The sequence below is a fragment of the Sarcophilus harrisii genome, chromosome 1 (genome assembly GCF_902635505.1).
Source record: "Sarcophilus harrisii chromosome 1, mSarHar1.11, whole genome shotgun sequence".
In the NCBI taxonomy this organism is placed as follows: Eukaryota; Metazoa; Chordata; class Mammalia; order Dasyuromorphia; family Dasyuridae; genus Sarcophilus; species Sarcophilus harrisii.
The window spans coordinates 91825813-91842248 of record NC_045426.1 but is presented as its reverse complement, the minus strand read 5'-3'; the positions used below and the strand labels follow the sequence as shown (position 1 = coordinate 91842248).

The window sequence follows — 16436 nt, the reverse complement described above, 5'->3', positions numbered from 1 at the left end:
CTTGTGGGGAAGGTCGGACATGAAAGACTCTCATCAGCCCAGCCTATCTACAACACCTTTAAATTCTATTCCTTAATATTTTAAATATTTTCCAGGCAAACTAGGTTCCAAATGTTCCATGGTTTTTTCTTGATCTTCCCAAAGAGAGTTTCCTGTGTCTGGAATGCATCTTTTCTCATGTCTCTTCTTCTAAAGCCCAGCTCACAAGTCACTTCTTCCATGAAGACATCTCAGGTCTATTGATCTTTCCCCAATCCTCATCCCCATATAGATAGATCCTAACCAGAAAGTGATCTTTCTCTCAGATTTCTTCAAGCACTTTATCTAGATGCTGCTTTGTTTCCATATATTTCCACCTTACATTCTGTACTTATATCTCTGCTCCCACTCCCACCCTCCTAGATTACAAGCTCCTTGAGGGGAAAGACTGTGGGTGAGTCTTTTCATCTTTTATTGTGCACTAAGACTAAGAGTACATGATTAGTATTTCAATATTGAGCCAAAATTGGAATGAAGGATAGAGTCTGAGCAAACATGGATGCAGAAAGAATAAAACTGGAGTTTATTCATTTGAAGAGGCCAAGGCAGAGTGCAGGCCTTAAAACAAAATCTGAGACTCAGTCTTCCATAGGAGTCTCACCTCCTAGGAAAAAAAATCTCTAATTCTGTTCTTGATTCTGTTACCCAGATCCCTCAATCTATCCCGAATCCTTTCAGCCCAATTCTCTTGATCTTTTCAGGCTGCAGAGGGAAGAAACAGAGCTCCTTAGTCCAGGGCTTCTGGGAGTCAGGCTGAAGAGAGAATAACCCCTCCCCCCATATAATCCCTTAAAATGTGGTAATTTAGAGATTCATGGGACTTGTAAGGACCTCAGCAATCACCTCATGTAATGTCCCCATTAGCAGTGGGAGCACACTTAGACAGATCATGACCCTGCTGGCAGGTGGCAAACCCAGGATTTAAGCCCCAATTTTCAGTCTTGCAATTCTAGATCCGGAGCTCCACCTAGCACAGAAAGCTAAGACCTCAGTAGTTTCTTCTTCATATTCATTTTGATAAAGATAAATAGTCTTCCAATGATATTCTCCTCCTATTTCTGGGGGTCAGAAAATGTAGAGAAGAACAAGGAATTCTTCCCTCATCCCTCAAAAGCTTCTATGCCCAGGAACATCCTGGGACGAGGTTTTATTGACCATGCAGCTGGTCAGAGATCTCTCAGGTTCCAGAGCCAGTTTTAGATAAGGTGGATGGGGGAGAGAAATTCTCCCCTCATATCTATATCTCCTCCTAGAACCTGGAAGGAAGAAAGGAGACTGGCTATGCTAGGCTAAGGTTGGAGGGAATGGTCAAAGCTGATCCCATCCAGAATTCTCCCAGTGAGAAATTCTTCCCTCTAGTTGACAAGGCACCAAAAATCCCTAATGAAGCCTGGAGGTTTACACTCATCCCCCTGTCCACCAATGCAAATCCATCACTTACCCCATCACAAGAAATATCAACGGAGTTCTGGGTAGAATCCAGAGCAATGGTTCCAACGCATTCTTTCACCACCTATGAAGAGGTTACAGAGATAGTTCAGGACTGGGAGTCTGTAATCTTTGCCCCTGACATGCCAGGGCTGACAGCAAGCTCAAGCTTTGTCCCAACCCAGCCAACCAGGAGGATTTTTCTGCAACTCCTCTTGGGAATCTCACTTTCCTCAGGGCAGCAGGAAAGCAGAGTTCAGCTTCCTCCTCTCCCCAAGGCGGCAATCTCCCGAGAAACAGACTCATTGCCTCAGCTTTCCTCCCTGACCCTAGGCGCTAAGTATTCTCACCCCATTTTCCCGGAAGTCACATTCATCTGGATTGCGATTTTGAGCATTGAGGCACACGGTCTCAGCAATGGTAAAGCTCAGAGGTCGAGGAGCAGCAGGATCATTGTTCTGGGGAAGAAAGCAGGACAGGCTTTTAGACCCAGGTTCCAGCAGAGCCCCTGGGGAGCCTGGAGCAAGCTATTTAGTGCTGCACTTTAGACACCATCAAGCCCGATGCTCTTAATTTCTAGAGGAAATCCCCCAAGGATTTGTCAAGCAGCTTCAGAACTGGAGGCTTGCAGAACTAGGGTCTCCTGAATGGCTTCAGGTTCCCCCATCCCCACTCCCAATGTTCAGCTTCCACAATCCTCCTACTCAATGGCCATTCTCTGTCTGGTTAGGAAACAACTCTCAAAAAGAAAAAAAAAAAAAAATGAACACATTTAAACATTATCAGGATCATATGAAAGTTGTAGTAGTGACAAGAATTTTGGATTTGGAGCCTGAAGACCTGGATTTTATTTCTATTCTAGGTGCTTAGCATTGTTCCTTGGACATAGCAAGACATTCAATCAATAAACACTTATAAAGCACCCACTATGTACCAGGCGCTTGTACTAATGGGGATCCAAAAAGAGCCAAAAGACATTCCCTGCCTTCAAAGAGTTTACAATCTAAAGTGGGGGAACAAAATGCAAACAAACATATGTGTGTATATATATATATATATATATATATATATATATATATATATATCCCATCCCAGTGCTACTCACTTCCCCAGGTGCCAGATTCAGGATGGAGAGTCGAAAGAGGTTTTCAGTTCCTGACTTCCTGTTGTATTCCCTGATGAATCTATTCACCAACTCCTCATATCTTGAGTCCTGAGCAGATGCAAGAGGAGTCAGGCTGAGCAGCGCCAGTACCAATAGTGGTATCTGCATGTTTGAGACCCTCTGCATCCTCATCCTCTTGGCACTCAATGCTGTGGGAAGACAGAAACTATCATTTATACACCAGCTCTTCCTCAGCCTTACACAAGGGCAATGGATACCTACATCCATTGGGTACCAACAGTTCCTTGAGGTCTGTGGTTTCCGCCATTCTTTTGCCACTTGTCTCCTCAAGCCCCAGGGTTAGAGGAGCCTTCCTTCAGTTTCTTCATTGAGCCCTGAAGTTAACCAAAAGGAAGTGTTGGGTGAAGAAAGGAAGTACAGGAAAAAGTCAAGAGGAAGGAAGACAGAAAGATTAGGCAGGTGAAAGAATGTGAAGAAATAAATCATTTCTCCATCTCTTTCTGTCTTACAAAGTTCTGGAGGGGCTGTGGATGGGTGGGTGGTACAATGCCTTTCCAATTACTCAAAGAATTTTGCAATAGAGAAAGGATTGCTTAAATTATCCTCTGTAGCCTCTTCTACTCCTCCCCAAAATGTTCAGCTTCAATTCTCCAAAAGCAGAGGGTCCAAGGTCAACCAGAAATTTCTGGTACCTTATATGATTCCTCATTCCTCTTGGTAAAGTCTTCCCAGCTAGAAATCTGCCTCCCTCTCATTCAGCTCAACAAATCTATATGCTGATCCATCAGTCTGAACCTGTCTCAGAATATCACAAGCCATATAGTAGGTCTTCTTCATCCAGAAGAGGTAATCTCTTGTAGAGGGCCAAGAAGTAAAAATCCATTCCAGGTCTTGAATCTTAGAGTAACTTGCTTCACCAACCTCCCTTTTTTTATGAAACAGCAGAGACATACTTGTTAATATAATGATTAGAAATCAAGCCACTGAAGCAAAATTTAAAACAATTATCAAATAGGTCAAAAGCTTACCTTTGATCTTAGGACAGGAAAAATAGCTCACAATGGAGACTAAAGGCATTTGGGAGAAAGGTTGAGGAAATTGATATGTTAAGTTTACTTTGATGTGTATCTCAACTATTTAGACCTCTGTCCAAGGAATCAAGATAAGGCCTTAATAATTTACATCTCACTAGATTGTGTTTCCCAGAAAAAGTATTTGAACATCAAAGAGTGTATTTTGTATCAAACCTATAAGCATTGGAAGTATATATATTTGTATCTCTGATCAATACCATTTGAAGAGTTCATATCAAATTCTTTCCGCCTGGCCCTTGTATTTCACACCCTTAATTCACTACTGAAGCCGGACTCCAACAATCTTTAAGCACAGCCCTGAAGAGGATAAGAGAGAGACACTATCCCAATCACAAGAGACTCCAGTCTTTGCAGATACAGGGACCTAGATGTTGCAATGAAGTTTGATGGACAAACTGAGCTTGGCATAGCAATAAATAGACAGTCAGCAATTCCATTACTAACAATTGCTAGGTTTGGAGGGTAGTAGAGGGGAGGATTCAGTAAAGTCCTCATGAAGAAGGTGGTACTTTACAGGGAACTAGGGAGAAATTCTAAAATCTTGATCTGAGAAGGCATTCCAAATATGGAGATTGCCCCTCTTCACAAAGGTACAATGGTGGGAGATGACCCGTCTTATTTAGAGAACAGTAAGGAACCTCATTTAGCAGAAACATAGACTATGGGAAGGGCAGTTTAATGAAGTCAGAACAGAAAACTAGGCTGGAGTTGTTGAGGTCAGGAACCAAATGTTGAGGTGTAGATCACATGTTGAGGTCTAGATTTGGGGTACCTAAATGAAATTAGGGTTTAGTTAGGTCTAGTGCCAGGTTTGGGGTACAGGGAGTCAAACATAGTCCCCCTGCAACCCCCTCGGATTCGGTGCAAGGATACGGCGGTATATGAGGTCTAGTAGCAGCATAGAATTCCCAATAAAAGCATTTATTGGCCCGGAGAGCTAGATTGATAAAAGAGGTTTATTACTGAGTTTAGAAGTAGGAGATAGGTGAAGGTAGAGAGAAGGAGGGCACTGGACAGAGGGTCCAGTGGACAGAGGGTCCTCTGGACAGAGGGTCCTCACATGGCTACCATGTTTGGAATCTCTGCAAAGAGGGGTTCCCAGTGTGGTCCTTTTAAATCGGAGACTTAGCTTGAGGGGCTTTGGGGTGTAGCCCCAAAGTTGGCTCAGATCCGGGTGGGGCTGGGACAGGTCCCGGTCTTCTATTGGAATTCAAAGGGACCAGGATTTGTGAGTCAAAGGGTAATTTACATTAGCTGGGGGGGTTGGGAATCAAAGATTGGAATCTTTCCCGCATCAGAGTCAGATTGTGAAAGGCTTTAAATGTCAAATGCAAATGTTTATATTTCATCCTAGAGGCAATAGGCAAACTGGGCAGTGACATGTTCAGACTTAGGTTTTAGGAATATCAATTCATCATTGATCAACAGTACAGATTGAGGAAGGGAGACACTGAATAGTGGAGTCCCAATTAGGAGGCTGCTGTTAATAATCCAGTTAAGAAAGGCAAAGGGAGAATATTCCCATGCAGCTCCAGGAGATGGCTTATACACATGCCTGGAAGCAGTATTTAGTGCATGGATGTCCAGTATTGCTTCATTGGCTCTGGTACCTTTTATTTCATAGAGTTGTGGTAAGATTTAAATTAGGAGATATATGCTTTGAAATGAAGTTATGCAAATGTGAAAAATGCAGTTCCCCCATTATCTCTTTTAACTAAATGTATTTTAAATATAACTTTGTCTGAGATCACAATTGCTACCCTAGCAGAAGAGGACAGGATTTGATGGAGGAACAGTTAGTAGTCCATTCATCTGAAATGAAAAACCCATCACTTCCCAAAGACTGCATTCCACCAAAGTACTCTTCTTTGTAACAGAAGTACAAGTCAGTAAAATAGATAAAATTGGCTGCGTCTAAAATTGAGCCTCATTCTGCCCCATTAGTCCAAAAGCTCTCAGACAAAAGGGAAAGAAAAAAAGCATTTGTTAAGCACCTACTATATGTTAGAGAGATAGGAAAATAAAGTTAATGGACCCAGTGGAGATCAAAGGCCTAAAAGAAAGACCTTCTATTCAAAAATATTGACAACACTATTTTTAGTAGCAGTAAAGAAACACAAGGTAAGCATATGTCTATTGATGGGAGAATCAGTAGTCTAATTGATGCGGTTCTAGTAGTAGAAAACTGAAATGTGAGAATTCCTTCTGGTTGATGGAGATTCAGTGTGAAAGCATTCACAAACCCAAAATCTGAATGTAGCAAGAAAAGGGATTTTTAGTGGCACTGAGAAGCCAGCTTTGCTAGAAATACAGACTTCTTAGTGGCAAAGAGTCCTGTTAGGGAAATAAAGGTTAACACTGAGAAGAGAATGTCTTCACAGTGGGCAAGAGTTCTGGTACACAGCTGTGCCAAGAAGAGAGGTACCTTAGAAAGGCATAATAATACTGCTTCGAACTTCTGCAGAGATTTGGAGTTCAAAACTGTTTTTTTATAAGAAGTCTGAGGATGGGGGCTTCTATTCAATGCCCCCAGGCCTAGATTTCCAGTTGAAAAGATATCTTGGAGTTTCAAGCCACTCAATAGAAATATCAGGCTCAGATTTCCAATTGAATGAGACTACTTAAATTCAAGTTACTGGGAGTGGTCCTGGGCTAATCTTCAACTCAATATAGGGTGAAGCTCCTCCCTGCCAAGATTTCCAACAAAATGAAGTAGAAATAAAGCTCTGAAGGGTGGATCTCTGCCAGAGAAAAGTTTCAGAGTTCACCCCCAAAAGTCAAGGGGAATACAATTTGCATCATAATGATTGAAGAAACCATGATTTGATCATAGTGGAATATTATGGTTCTGTTAGGAATGACAAATATGGACATTTAGAGAAACTTGTTGGAACATAAAGAGGGAATTCACCCAAACTAGCAGAACAACTTCAGTCATCTGCCCAATGCATTTTACTTTAGGAGGACTTGCTAGTGAAGTATGATTCTAGACTTCAGGCAGTCTGGTGGTGCAATGGAAAGAGTGCTGAGTCTGCAGTCAGAATAGATCTCAGTTCAAATGTCACTTCAGACACTTAATAGTTTGGTCATTCTGGGCCAAGTCAGTAATTCTCTGTTTGCCTCAATGTCCTCATACTGCAAAATCAAGGAATAATAGCTTATATCTCTCGTGGGTTAGTGTGAGCATCAATTATGATAATATTAATAAAATACTTCACATATACTGGGGGCTTATTAAATGTTTATTTCTTTGCCCTTTTGGCAGAAAGCTGTTGGATTAATGGGATAGAAGGAGGAAAGTATCTCTAGAGCCACAGTCAATTGGGTGATTTCTTTTTCTTGACTCTATTTCATTTCTAAAAAATGACAATGTGGGGGAGAATTTTTGCAAACTAAAATGGATATTTTTTAATGTGTCAAATTTTTTTACAAGATCAAATGATGAAAAATATCCTTTTCACTCTTTATTCCATGATATCATAACAGTTACTAGTTGATTTCTCTTCCTTTTAGCTCCCCTTTCTATCTTTGCAGCTTTTGCCCCAGTTTCTTTACCTCTAGGTTACAGGGTTATGGGTAGTAGCTCACAGAGTTAAGAGTTAAAACGGACTTGAGAAGACATTGAGACTCTAGTCATTTTACAGATGAAAAAACTGAGGTTAAAAGATGTTAAATGACTTTTCATCTAGCTAATCAGTATGAGACAGAATTTTGAACTCAGTTTCTTTTGATTTCAAGGGCAGAGCTCTTTACCTAAACAATGCAAAGTGTGAAAGGAGCAATACCCTAACCCCAACCTCATTTAAGTTGGGCTTGTTTACCTTAAAAGGTTTTGGATCTCTTCTTGGGAACTTCAGGGAACTAAGAGCTCAGGGAGCTGACAACACTTCCCAGTCAACTGAGGCAATAGAGATGGTTTCAGCCTAGGACTTTGGTTTGGCTTTTGGACCATGATGGGCAATTCAGAGATGGGTGTTTGAATGTCATTCCAATGTTGAATTTCATTCTGGTATCAAACCTTCAATTCCATGAGCACTGACTGAGTCAGGCCTAGAAGAAAACACAAACAGAAAACCCAAAACTAAAAGAAGAGACAAACTCTAACCATATGAGAATGATCAGTCATGAAGGATCCTTTTGGAAAATGAGGGGCTGGCATTTAAAGTAACTACTGATAATATAAAATATTTAGGAATCTATCTGCTAAGGGAAAATCAGAAACTTTATGAGCAAAACTACAAAACACTTTCCACACAAATTAAGTCTGATCTAACTAACTGGAAAAATATTAAATGCTCTGGGATTGGGCGAGCAAATATAATAAAGATGACAATACTACCTAAACTAATCTATTTATTTAGCGCTATACCAATTAGACTTCCCAAAAACTATTTTGATGACCTAGAAAAAATAACAACAAAATTCATATGAAAAAATAAAAGGTCAAGAATTTCAAGGGAATTAATGAAAAAAAAATCAAATGAAGGTGGCCTAGCTGTACCAGATCTAAAATTATATTATAAGGCAGCGGTTACTAAAACTATCTGGTATTGGCTAAGAAATAGACTAGTTGATCAATGGAATAGGTTAGGTTCAAAGGACAAAACAGCCAATAACTTTAATTATCTAGTGTTTGACAAACCCAAAGATCCCAGTTTTGGGGATAAGAATGCATTATTTGACAAAAATTGCTGGGAAAATTGGAAATTAGTATGGCAGAAACTAGGCATTGACCCACACTTAACACCGTACACCAAGATAAAGTCAAAATGGGTTCATGATCTAGGCATAAAAAATGAGATCATAAATAAATTGGAAGAGCATAGGATAGTTTACCTCTCAGACCTGTGGAAGAGGAAGGAATTTATGACCAAAGAAGAACTAGAGATCACTATTGACTACAAAATTGAAAATTTTGATTATATCAAATTGAAAAGTTTTTGTACAAACAAAACTAATGCAGGCAAGATTAGAAGGGAAACAATAAACTGGGAAAACATTTTTACAGTCAAAGGTTCTGATAAAGGACTCATTTCCAAAATATATAAAGAATTGACTCTAATTTATAAGAAATCAAGCCATTCTCCAATTGATAAATGGTCAAAGGATATGAACACACAATTTTCAGATGATGAAATTAAAACTATTACTACTCATATGAAAGAGTGTTCCAAATCACTATTGATCAGAGAAATGCAAATTAAGACAACTCTGAGATACCACTACACACCTGTCAGATTGGCTAGAATGACAGGGAACGATAACATGGAATGTTGGAGGGGATGTGGGAAAACTGGGACAGCGATACATTGTTGGTGGAATTGTGAACACATCCAGCCATTCTAGAGAGCAATCTGGAATTATGCCCCAAAAGTTATCAAACTGTGCATACCCTTTGATCCAGCAATGTCTCTACTAGGAGATACTAAAAAAGGGAAAGGGACCTGTATGTGCCAAAATGTTTGTGGCAGCCCTTTTTGTAGTGGCCAGAAGCTGGAAAATGAATGGATGCCCATCAATAGGAGAATGGTTGAGTAAATTGTGGTATATGAATGTTATGGAATATTATTGTTCTGTAAGAAACGACCAGCAGGACAAATACAGAGAGGATTGGTGAGACTTACATGAACTGATGCTGAGCGAAATGAGCAGAACCAGGAAATCATTATATACCTGAACAACGATACTGTATGAGGATGTATTCTGAAGGAAGTGGATTTCTTCAACAAAGACAAGATCTAACTTAGTTTCAATTGATCAATGATGGACAGAAGCAGCTACACCCAAAGAAAGAACACTAGGAAATGAATATAAACTGCTTGCATTTTTGTTCTTCTTCCCAGGTTATTTATACCTTCTAAATCCAATTCTCCTTGAGCAACAAGAAAACTATTCGGTTCTGCACACATACATTGTATCTAGGATATACTATAGCATATTCAACATATATAGGACTTCTTGCCATCTGGGGGAGAGGGTAGAGGGAGGGGAAAAATCGGAACAGAAGTGAGTGCAAGGGATAATGTTGTAAAAAATTACCCTGGCATGGGTTCTGTCAATAAAAAGTTATTTAATAAAAAAAAAGAAAAGAAAAGAAAAGAAAATGAGGGGATGGGCCTCATGGATATATAATGGAATAATACTGTCTGTGCCATCTACCTGCCAGAGTTGTTGTGAAAATCCATTGAGATAAGACTTGTAAGGTGATTAGTAAATTTTAAAGTGTTATAAAAAGCTGTTATTACTGAATATAAAGACAGGAAGAGTACTGAAGGGGGGATCAGAAACAAGGAGACAAGAGTGCTGGCTGGCTACAATAGAACAGGTTGACATTCTATGCCCTAAAAGATAAAATGATTATAAAATGTCATGACTGGAATGGGTTTCAGAGGCAGTGTCATTCAATCTTTCATTTAATAACAAGTCATCCCTGTCCATAATATTTTTGACAAAAAGTTATTCAATTCACCAAACACCTACAATATGCAAGTACTGGCCTAGATACAGGAAAATAAGAGAAAATCAAAGAACCTGAAGGAAGAATAAGAGAAAGACACAGATGCTTCCACTCCCTTGTGATGTGATAGTTGTATAAAAGAAGCCTCAGTGTGAGAAGATACAGAAAGAAGGAATATCTTCCAGTTATTTTTAATGTATGGGATACAAGGTGGGAACCACCTATTTGAAGGGAAAAATGACCATGCCTCAGAGGCTGTGATAGGATCTAAATCAAATGGAGGAATCTTAAGCAGAAGGCAAATACACTTAGGGACAGGTGAAAATTCCAGATGCAATTGTGCTCCATTGTCTGAAATAACATGGGATCCAGACCTCCATACACTAGGAGAATGTGGTAATGGGGTAGGTGTGTACCTATGGACAGGGGGCCCTAGGAGCTTAAGCCAAGGGAGAAGGCTTCTAGAACAAAGGGAACTTCATAAGGATTAATGGCAAACTGAGGCAAGTTAAGGGAGGAGTACCAAGTGGGAGGACTGATACAGCGAAAGAGCATGTCTCTGGAATTACAGGCCTTGGAAAAAACCTTCACCACTCTGTCTTTGTGGTAGGTCTGTATGGGCTATTTTGCCAGGCTACCATTGCCCATATATTCACAGGCATTCATTCTCTTGATCCTGATGAAGAAAAGACAGTAGCTAGTGAGGCTCTCTATAGAGCTGAGAGTCAGGGGATGCATGAATACTTGGGGTTTTTGCTGACTTAGTGCCTGGTTGTAGAATAGGGCAAGGGAGTCTCTAATTCAGAAAAGTGATGAAGTGTAAATACTAGGATAAGTGACTATTTGTTTGCCACCCAATCTGTGTGTGGAGCCTGGGAAGCTCTGGGTCAGAGTATAATATTGCTTTGGGGGAACAAGGATAAGAGACCTGGGTCTGATTTCACTAGTTTCTTTTTTCTTATTCAAAGGGACAAGCCTTCCTTCCTCCTCTTCCCATATCCACTACTGAGGCTCACAAGAACCACTCGATTGGGTTCTCTATACTCAATTGAGTCTAGGTGGATAGCCCTTTCCCAGGGGAATGCCTTCTCCACTATGAGCCTCATCCACTCACTTGCTAGAACTGGTCAATTCTACCTCCCATCCTGTCCACCCTGCTTTTCCCATCTAAATCCTCTTTTTCATTGTTATAAATACCAGCGTTGAGTCTCATCTTCTTTCACCTATTGCAAAATTTCCTGACTAAATCCCTGTGGCTCCAGTCCCTCCATTCTCTATTCCATCTTCAAAGCAGCTACCAAAAAGTTCTTGCTAATGGAAACATGTAATCTTCTCACCCCCCTGCTTAATAAAAACAACAACAGGGACTCCCTCTTCTCTCCAGAATAAATTACAAACTCCTGGGCAAGGTCTGGCATGAAAGACTCTCATCAGCCCAGCCTATCTACAACACCTTACACACTCTACCCTTTAATATTTTGAATATTTTCCACTCAAACTAGGTTCTAACTGTTCGATAGTTTTTTCTTGATCTTCCCAAAGAAAGTTCCCCATGTCTAGAATGCACCTTTTCTCATGTCTCCCTTCTCTTCCTCTAAGATGAAGACATCTCAGGTCTGTTGCCCTTCCCCAATCCTCAGCCCCATATAGATCCTAACCAGAAAGTGATCTTTCTCTCAGATTTCCTCAAGCACTTTATCTAGATGATGCCTTGTTCCCACACATTTCCACCTTACATTCTGCACTTATATCTCTGCTCCCACTCCCACCCTCCTAGATTACAAGCTCCTTGAGGGGAAAGACTGTGGGTGGGTCTTTTCATTTTTTTATTGTGCACTAAGACTAAGATACATAATTAGTATGTCAATATTAAGCCAAAAACGGAATGAGGACAGAGTCTGAGCAAACTTGGATGCAGAAAGAGTAAAACTGGAGTTTATTTATTTGAAGAGGCAGACCTTAAAACAAAATCTGAGACTCAGTCTTCCATAGGAGTCTCACCTCCTAGCCAAGTCTTCTGAGTCCCCTCAAGATTTTTCCAATCAGTCTTATCAGCCCAATTCTCTTGATCTTTTCAGGCTGCAGAGGGAAGAAAACAGAACTCCTCAGTCCAGGGCTTCTGGAGTCAGGTTGAAGAGAGAATAACCCCTCCCCCATACACTCCCTTAAAATATGGTAAATTAGAGGTTTATGGGACTTGTAAGGACCTCAGCAATCACCTCATATAATGTCCGCATTAACAATGGGAGCACACTTAGACAGATCATGACCCTGCTGGCAGGTGGCAAACCCAGGATTTAAGCCCCAATTTTCAGCCTTGCAATTCTAGATCCGGAGCTCCACTTAGCACAGATACCATTTTGATAAAGATAAATAGTCTTCCAATGATATTCTCCTCCTATTTCTGGGCCCAGAAAATGTAGAGAAAAACAAGGAATTCTTCCCCCACCCCTCAAAAGCTTCTATGCCCAGGAACATCCTGGGATGAGGTTTTATTGACCATGCAGCTGGTCAGAGATCTCTCAGGTTCCAGAGCCAGTTTTAGATAAGGTGGATGGGGGAGAGAAATTCTCCCCTTATAGCTATATCTCCTCCTAGAACCAGGAAGGAAAAAAGGAGACTGGCTATGCTACGCTAAGTTTGGAGGAAGCTGATCCCATCCAGATCTCTCCCAGCAGCCTCCAGTGAACAAGGCATCATAAATCCCTTTTGTAACCTGGAGGTTTGCACTCCTCCTTAAATCTCCACTGAGAATTCATCACTTACCCCATCACAGGAAATATCAACGGAGTTCTGGGTAGAATCCAGAGCAATGGTTCCAACGCATTCTTTCACCAACTGTGAAGGGATTGTAGAGATAGTTCAGGACTGAGAGTCTGTAACCTTTGCCCCTGACATGCCAGGGCTGACAGCAAGCTCAAGCTTTGTCCCAACCCAGCCAACCAGGAGGATTTTTCTGCAGCTCTTCTTGGGAAACTCACTTTCCTCAGGGCAGGAGGAAAGCAGAACTCGGCACCCTCCCCCCTCTTCTAAGCAAGCAATCTCCTCATGTTGGAGAGACTCAGAAAGAGACTCATTGCCTCAGGCTCCCTCCCCAACCCAGGACACTCTCACCCCATTTTCCCGGAAGTCACATTCATCTGGATTGCGATTTTGAGCATTGAGGCACACGGTCTCAGCAATGGTAAAGCTCAGAGGTCGAGGAGCAGCAGGATCATCGTTCTGGGGAAGAAAGCAGGACAGGCTTTTAGACCCAGGTTCCAGCAGAGCCCCTGGGGAGCCTGGAGCAAGCTATTTAGTGCTGCACTTTAGACACCATCCAATCTGACCCTCTCAATTGCTAGAGGAAATCCCCCAAGGTCACACTGTCAACAGATTCAGAATTGGAGGCTTGCAGAACCAGGATCTCCTGAATGGCTTCTGGTTCCTCCACCCACACCCCCAGTGCTCAGCTTCCACAATCCCCCTCTTCAGTGGCCATCTCAGTCTGGTTGGGAGACAACTCTCAAAAAGGAAAAAAAATCAATACAAGTTTAAACATTCTCAGGGTCATGTGAAAGTTGTAGTAATGACAAGAATCCTGGATTTGGAGCCTGAAGACCTGGATTTTATTTGTATTCTAGGTGCTTAGTATTGTTCCTGGGACATAGCAAGACATTCATTCAATGAATAAACACTTATAAAGTATCTGCTATGTACCAGGCACTGTACTAATTAGGACCCAAAATGAATTAAAAGACATACCCTGCCTTCAAGAGGCTTACAATGTAAAGAGAAGAAACAAAATATTAATGAACATAAGACATAGTAAGCTATGTGCAAGGGCAATAGGAAATGATTAAAAGAGGGAATGAGCCAGATACAGAAATCCCTTTTTCTTCCTTCATTTATTAGTTCATTCATTGATTCTCAGGTCTGTTACCAATGCTCTTTACCCTTCATTTCTCTGAGTCACGATTTCTTACTTTTCAAATTGTGGGTATTAAACTCAGTGACATCTAAGGTTCTTTCCAGTTTCACAGTTCATGATCCTCTGCAGTGTATAACGTATGTGGAGAGACAGAGACAGAGAGAGACAGAGAGAGAGAAACAGAGACAGAGAGAGAGACAGAGACAGAGACAGAGAGATCCCTCTGATTGGGAGTTACTGATGAGGAGCTTGGTCTCTAAGAATGGGATTGGAAAGTCACAGGAAATGGAAAGAGAAATCAAGGCCAAGGGAAAGGTCACAAGGAAACTTTGGGATAGTTTAAGAATATTTTATCATCCCTATTTCACAGATAAGAAAACTGAATCTCCGAGAGGATAGAGTCATGGCTCAGAGTTGGAAAAAAGTGTCAGTCCTGGAAGAAGAGAACTGCCTCCAAAAGTAATAATCACAAATCTTTATATGGTGTTATTATCTGCCAGGCACTATGTTAAATGCTTTACAATTATTACCTCATTTGTTGCTCACAGTAACTCATGGAGGTATATTTTTATTATTCCCACAAGTAATTTGGGGCATCTCAGGCAAACAGAGGTTAAAGGACTTCTCTAGTGACCCAGCTAGTAAAAATCTGAGAGTGGATATGAACTCAGTGCTCTACCCCATTTGCCACCTGGCTGCCCCTCTCTTTCCACTATGTCACAATGGCTTCCAGTGAGGAGACCAAAGTTCCCAAGAGTGGAGAGTTCATATCAGGGAATCTGGAAAGGTGGAACCCTCCCCCACCATCCCAATGCTACTCACTTCCCCAGGTGCCAGATTCAGGATGGAGAGTCGAAAGAGGTTTTCAGTTCCTGACTTCCCGTTGTATTCCCTGATGAAACTTTTTACCACGTCCTCATATCTTCCATCCTGGGCAGATGCAAGTAGAGTCAGGCTGAGCAGCCCCAGCACCAACAGGGGTATCTGCATGTTTGAGATCTTCTGCATTCTCATCTTCTTGACACTCAATGCTGTGGGCAGACAGAAGCTATCATTTATACACTGGCTCCAACCCAGCCTTACACAAGGGCAATGAATCCCTCCATCCACTGGGTACCAACGGTTCCCTGAGGTCTATGGTTTCCTCCATTCTTTTGTCACTGGTTTCCTCATCCCTGGCGCTGAAGGATCCTTCCTTTAGTTTCTTCATGAAGCCCTGAAGTTAACCAAAAGGAAGCGTCGGGTGAAAAAAGGAAGTATAGGAAAATGTAGAGAAGGAGAAAGACAGAAAGATTAGGCAAGTGAAAGAATGTGAAGAAATAAATCATTTCTCCATCTATCTCTATCTTATAAACTTCTGGAGGGGCTGTGGATGGGTGGGTGGTCCAAAGCCTTTCCAATTACTCAAAGAACTTTGTAATACAGAAAGGATTGCTTAAATTATCCTCTATAGCCTCCTCTTTTCCTCCCCAAAGTGCTCAGCTTCAATTCTCCAAAAGCAGAGGGTCCAAGGTCAACCAGAAATTTCTGGTACCTTATATGATTCCTCATTCCTTTTGGTAAAGTCTTCCCAGCTAGAAGTCTGCCTCCCTCTCATTCAAATCAACAAATCTGTATGCTGATCCATCAGCCTTATGGTCTGAACATGTCTGAGAATTTCACAAGCCATATAGTAGGTCTTCTTCAGCCAGAAGAGGTAATCTCTTGTAGAGGGCCAGGAGGTAAGAATCCATTCCAAGTCTTGAATCTTAGAGTAACTTGCCTTACCAACCTCCCTTTTCTTATAAAATATCAGAGACATACTTGTTAATATAATGATTAGAAATCAAGCCACTGAAGCAAAATGTACAACTACTATAAAATGGGTCAAAGGATTACCTTTGACCTTAGGACAGGAAACATAGGCCACAATGGAGACTAAAGGCATTTGGGAGAAAGGTACTTGAGGAAATTGATATAAGTTTACTTTCATGTGTATCTCATCTGTGTAGAGCTCTATCCAAGTGACCAAGATTAAGCCATAACCATTTACATCTCACTAGATTGTCTTTCCTAGAAAAAGTATTTGAACATCAAAGAGTGTATTTTGTATCAAGTCTATAAGCATTGGAAGTAGATATATTTGTCTCTGATCAATACCATTTGAAGAGTTCATATTAAATTCTTTCCACCTGGCCCTTGTATTTCACACCCTTAAATCGCTACTAGAGCTGGACTCCAACAATCTCTAAGGAGAGCCCTGAAGAAAATAAGAGAGTGAGACAACCCCTGTCATGGGAAACTCCCGACTTGTAGATACAGGGACCTAAATGTTGCAATTGAGTCTCAAGGACAAACTGAGCTTGGCATAGCAATAAATAGACAGTCCATTACTAACAATTG

At 41.1% G+C, this 16436-nt stretch overlaps 1 protein-coding gene and 1 pseudogene across 1 annotated transcript; both read right to left on the bottom strand.

The window, feature by feature from the left end:
- Positions 1–539: 539 nt before the first annotated feature.
- LOC100931913 lies at positions 540–2792 on the bottom strand (annotated as a pseudogene).
- LOC100917839 (cathelin) lies at positions 540–15119 on the bottom strand. Its single transcript, XM_031961062.1, has 5 exons — positions 14877–15119; positions 13259–13366; positions 12911–12982; positions 12146–12223; positions 540–640 (listed from the first exon to the last, which is right to left on the bottom strand). Exons 1-4 carry the CDS (start codon positions 15066–15068, stop codon positions 12149–12151), a joined length of 447 nt encoding a protein of 148 aa, XP_031816922.1. The 5' UTR covers positions 15069–15119; the 3' UTR covers positions 540–640; positions 12146–12148.
- Between the last annotated feature and the right edge of the window lie 1317 nt (positions 15120–16436).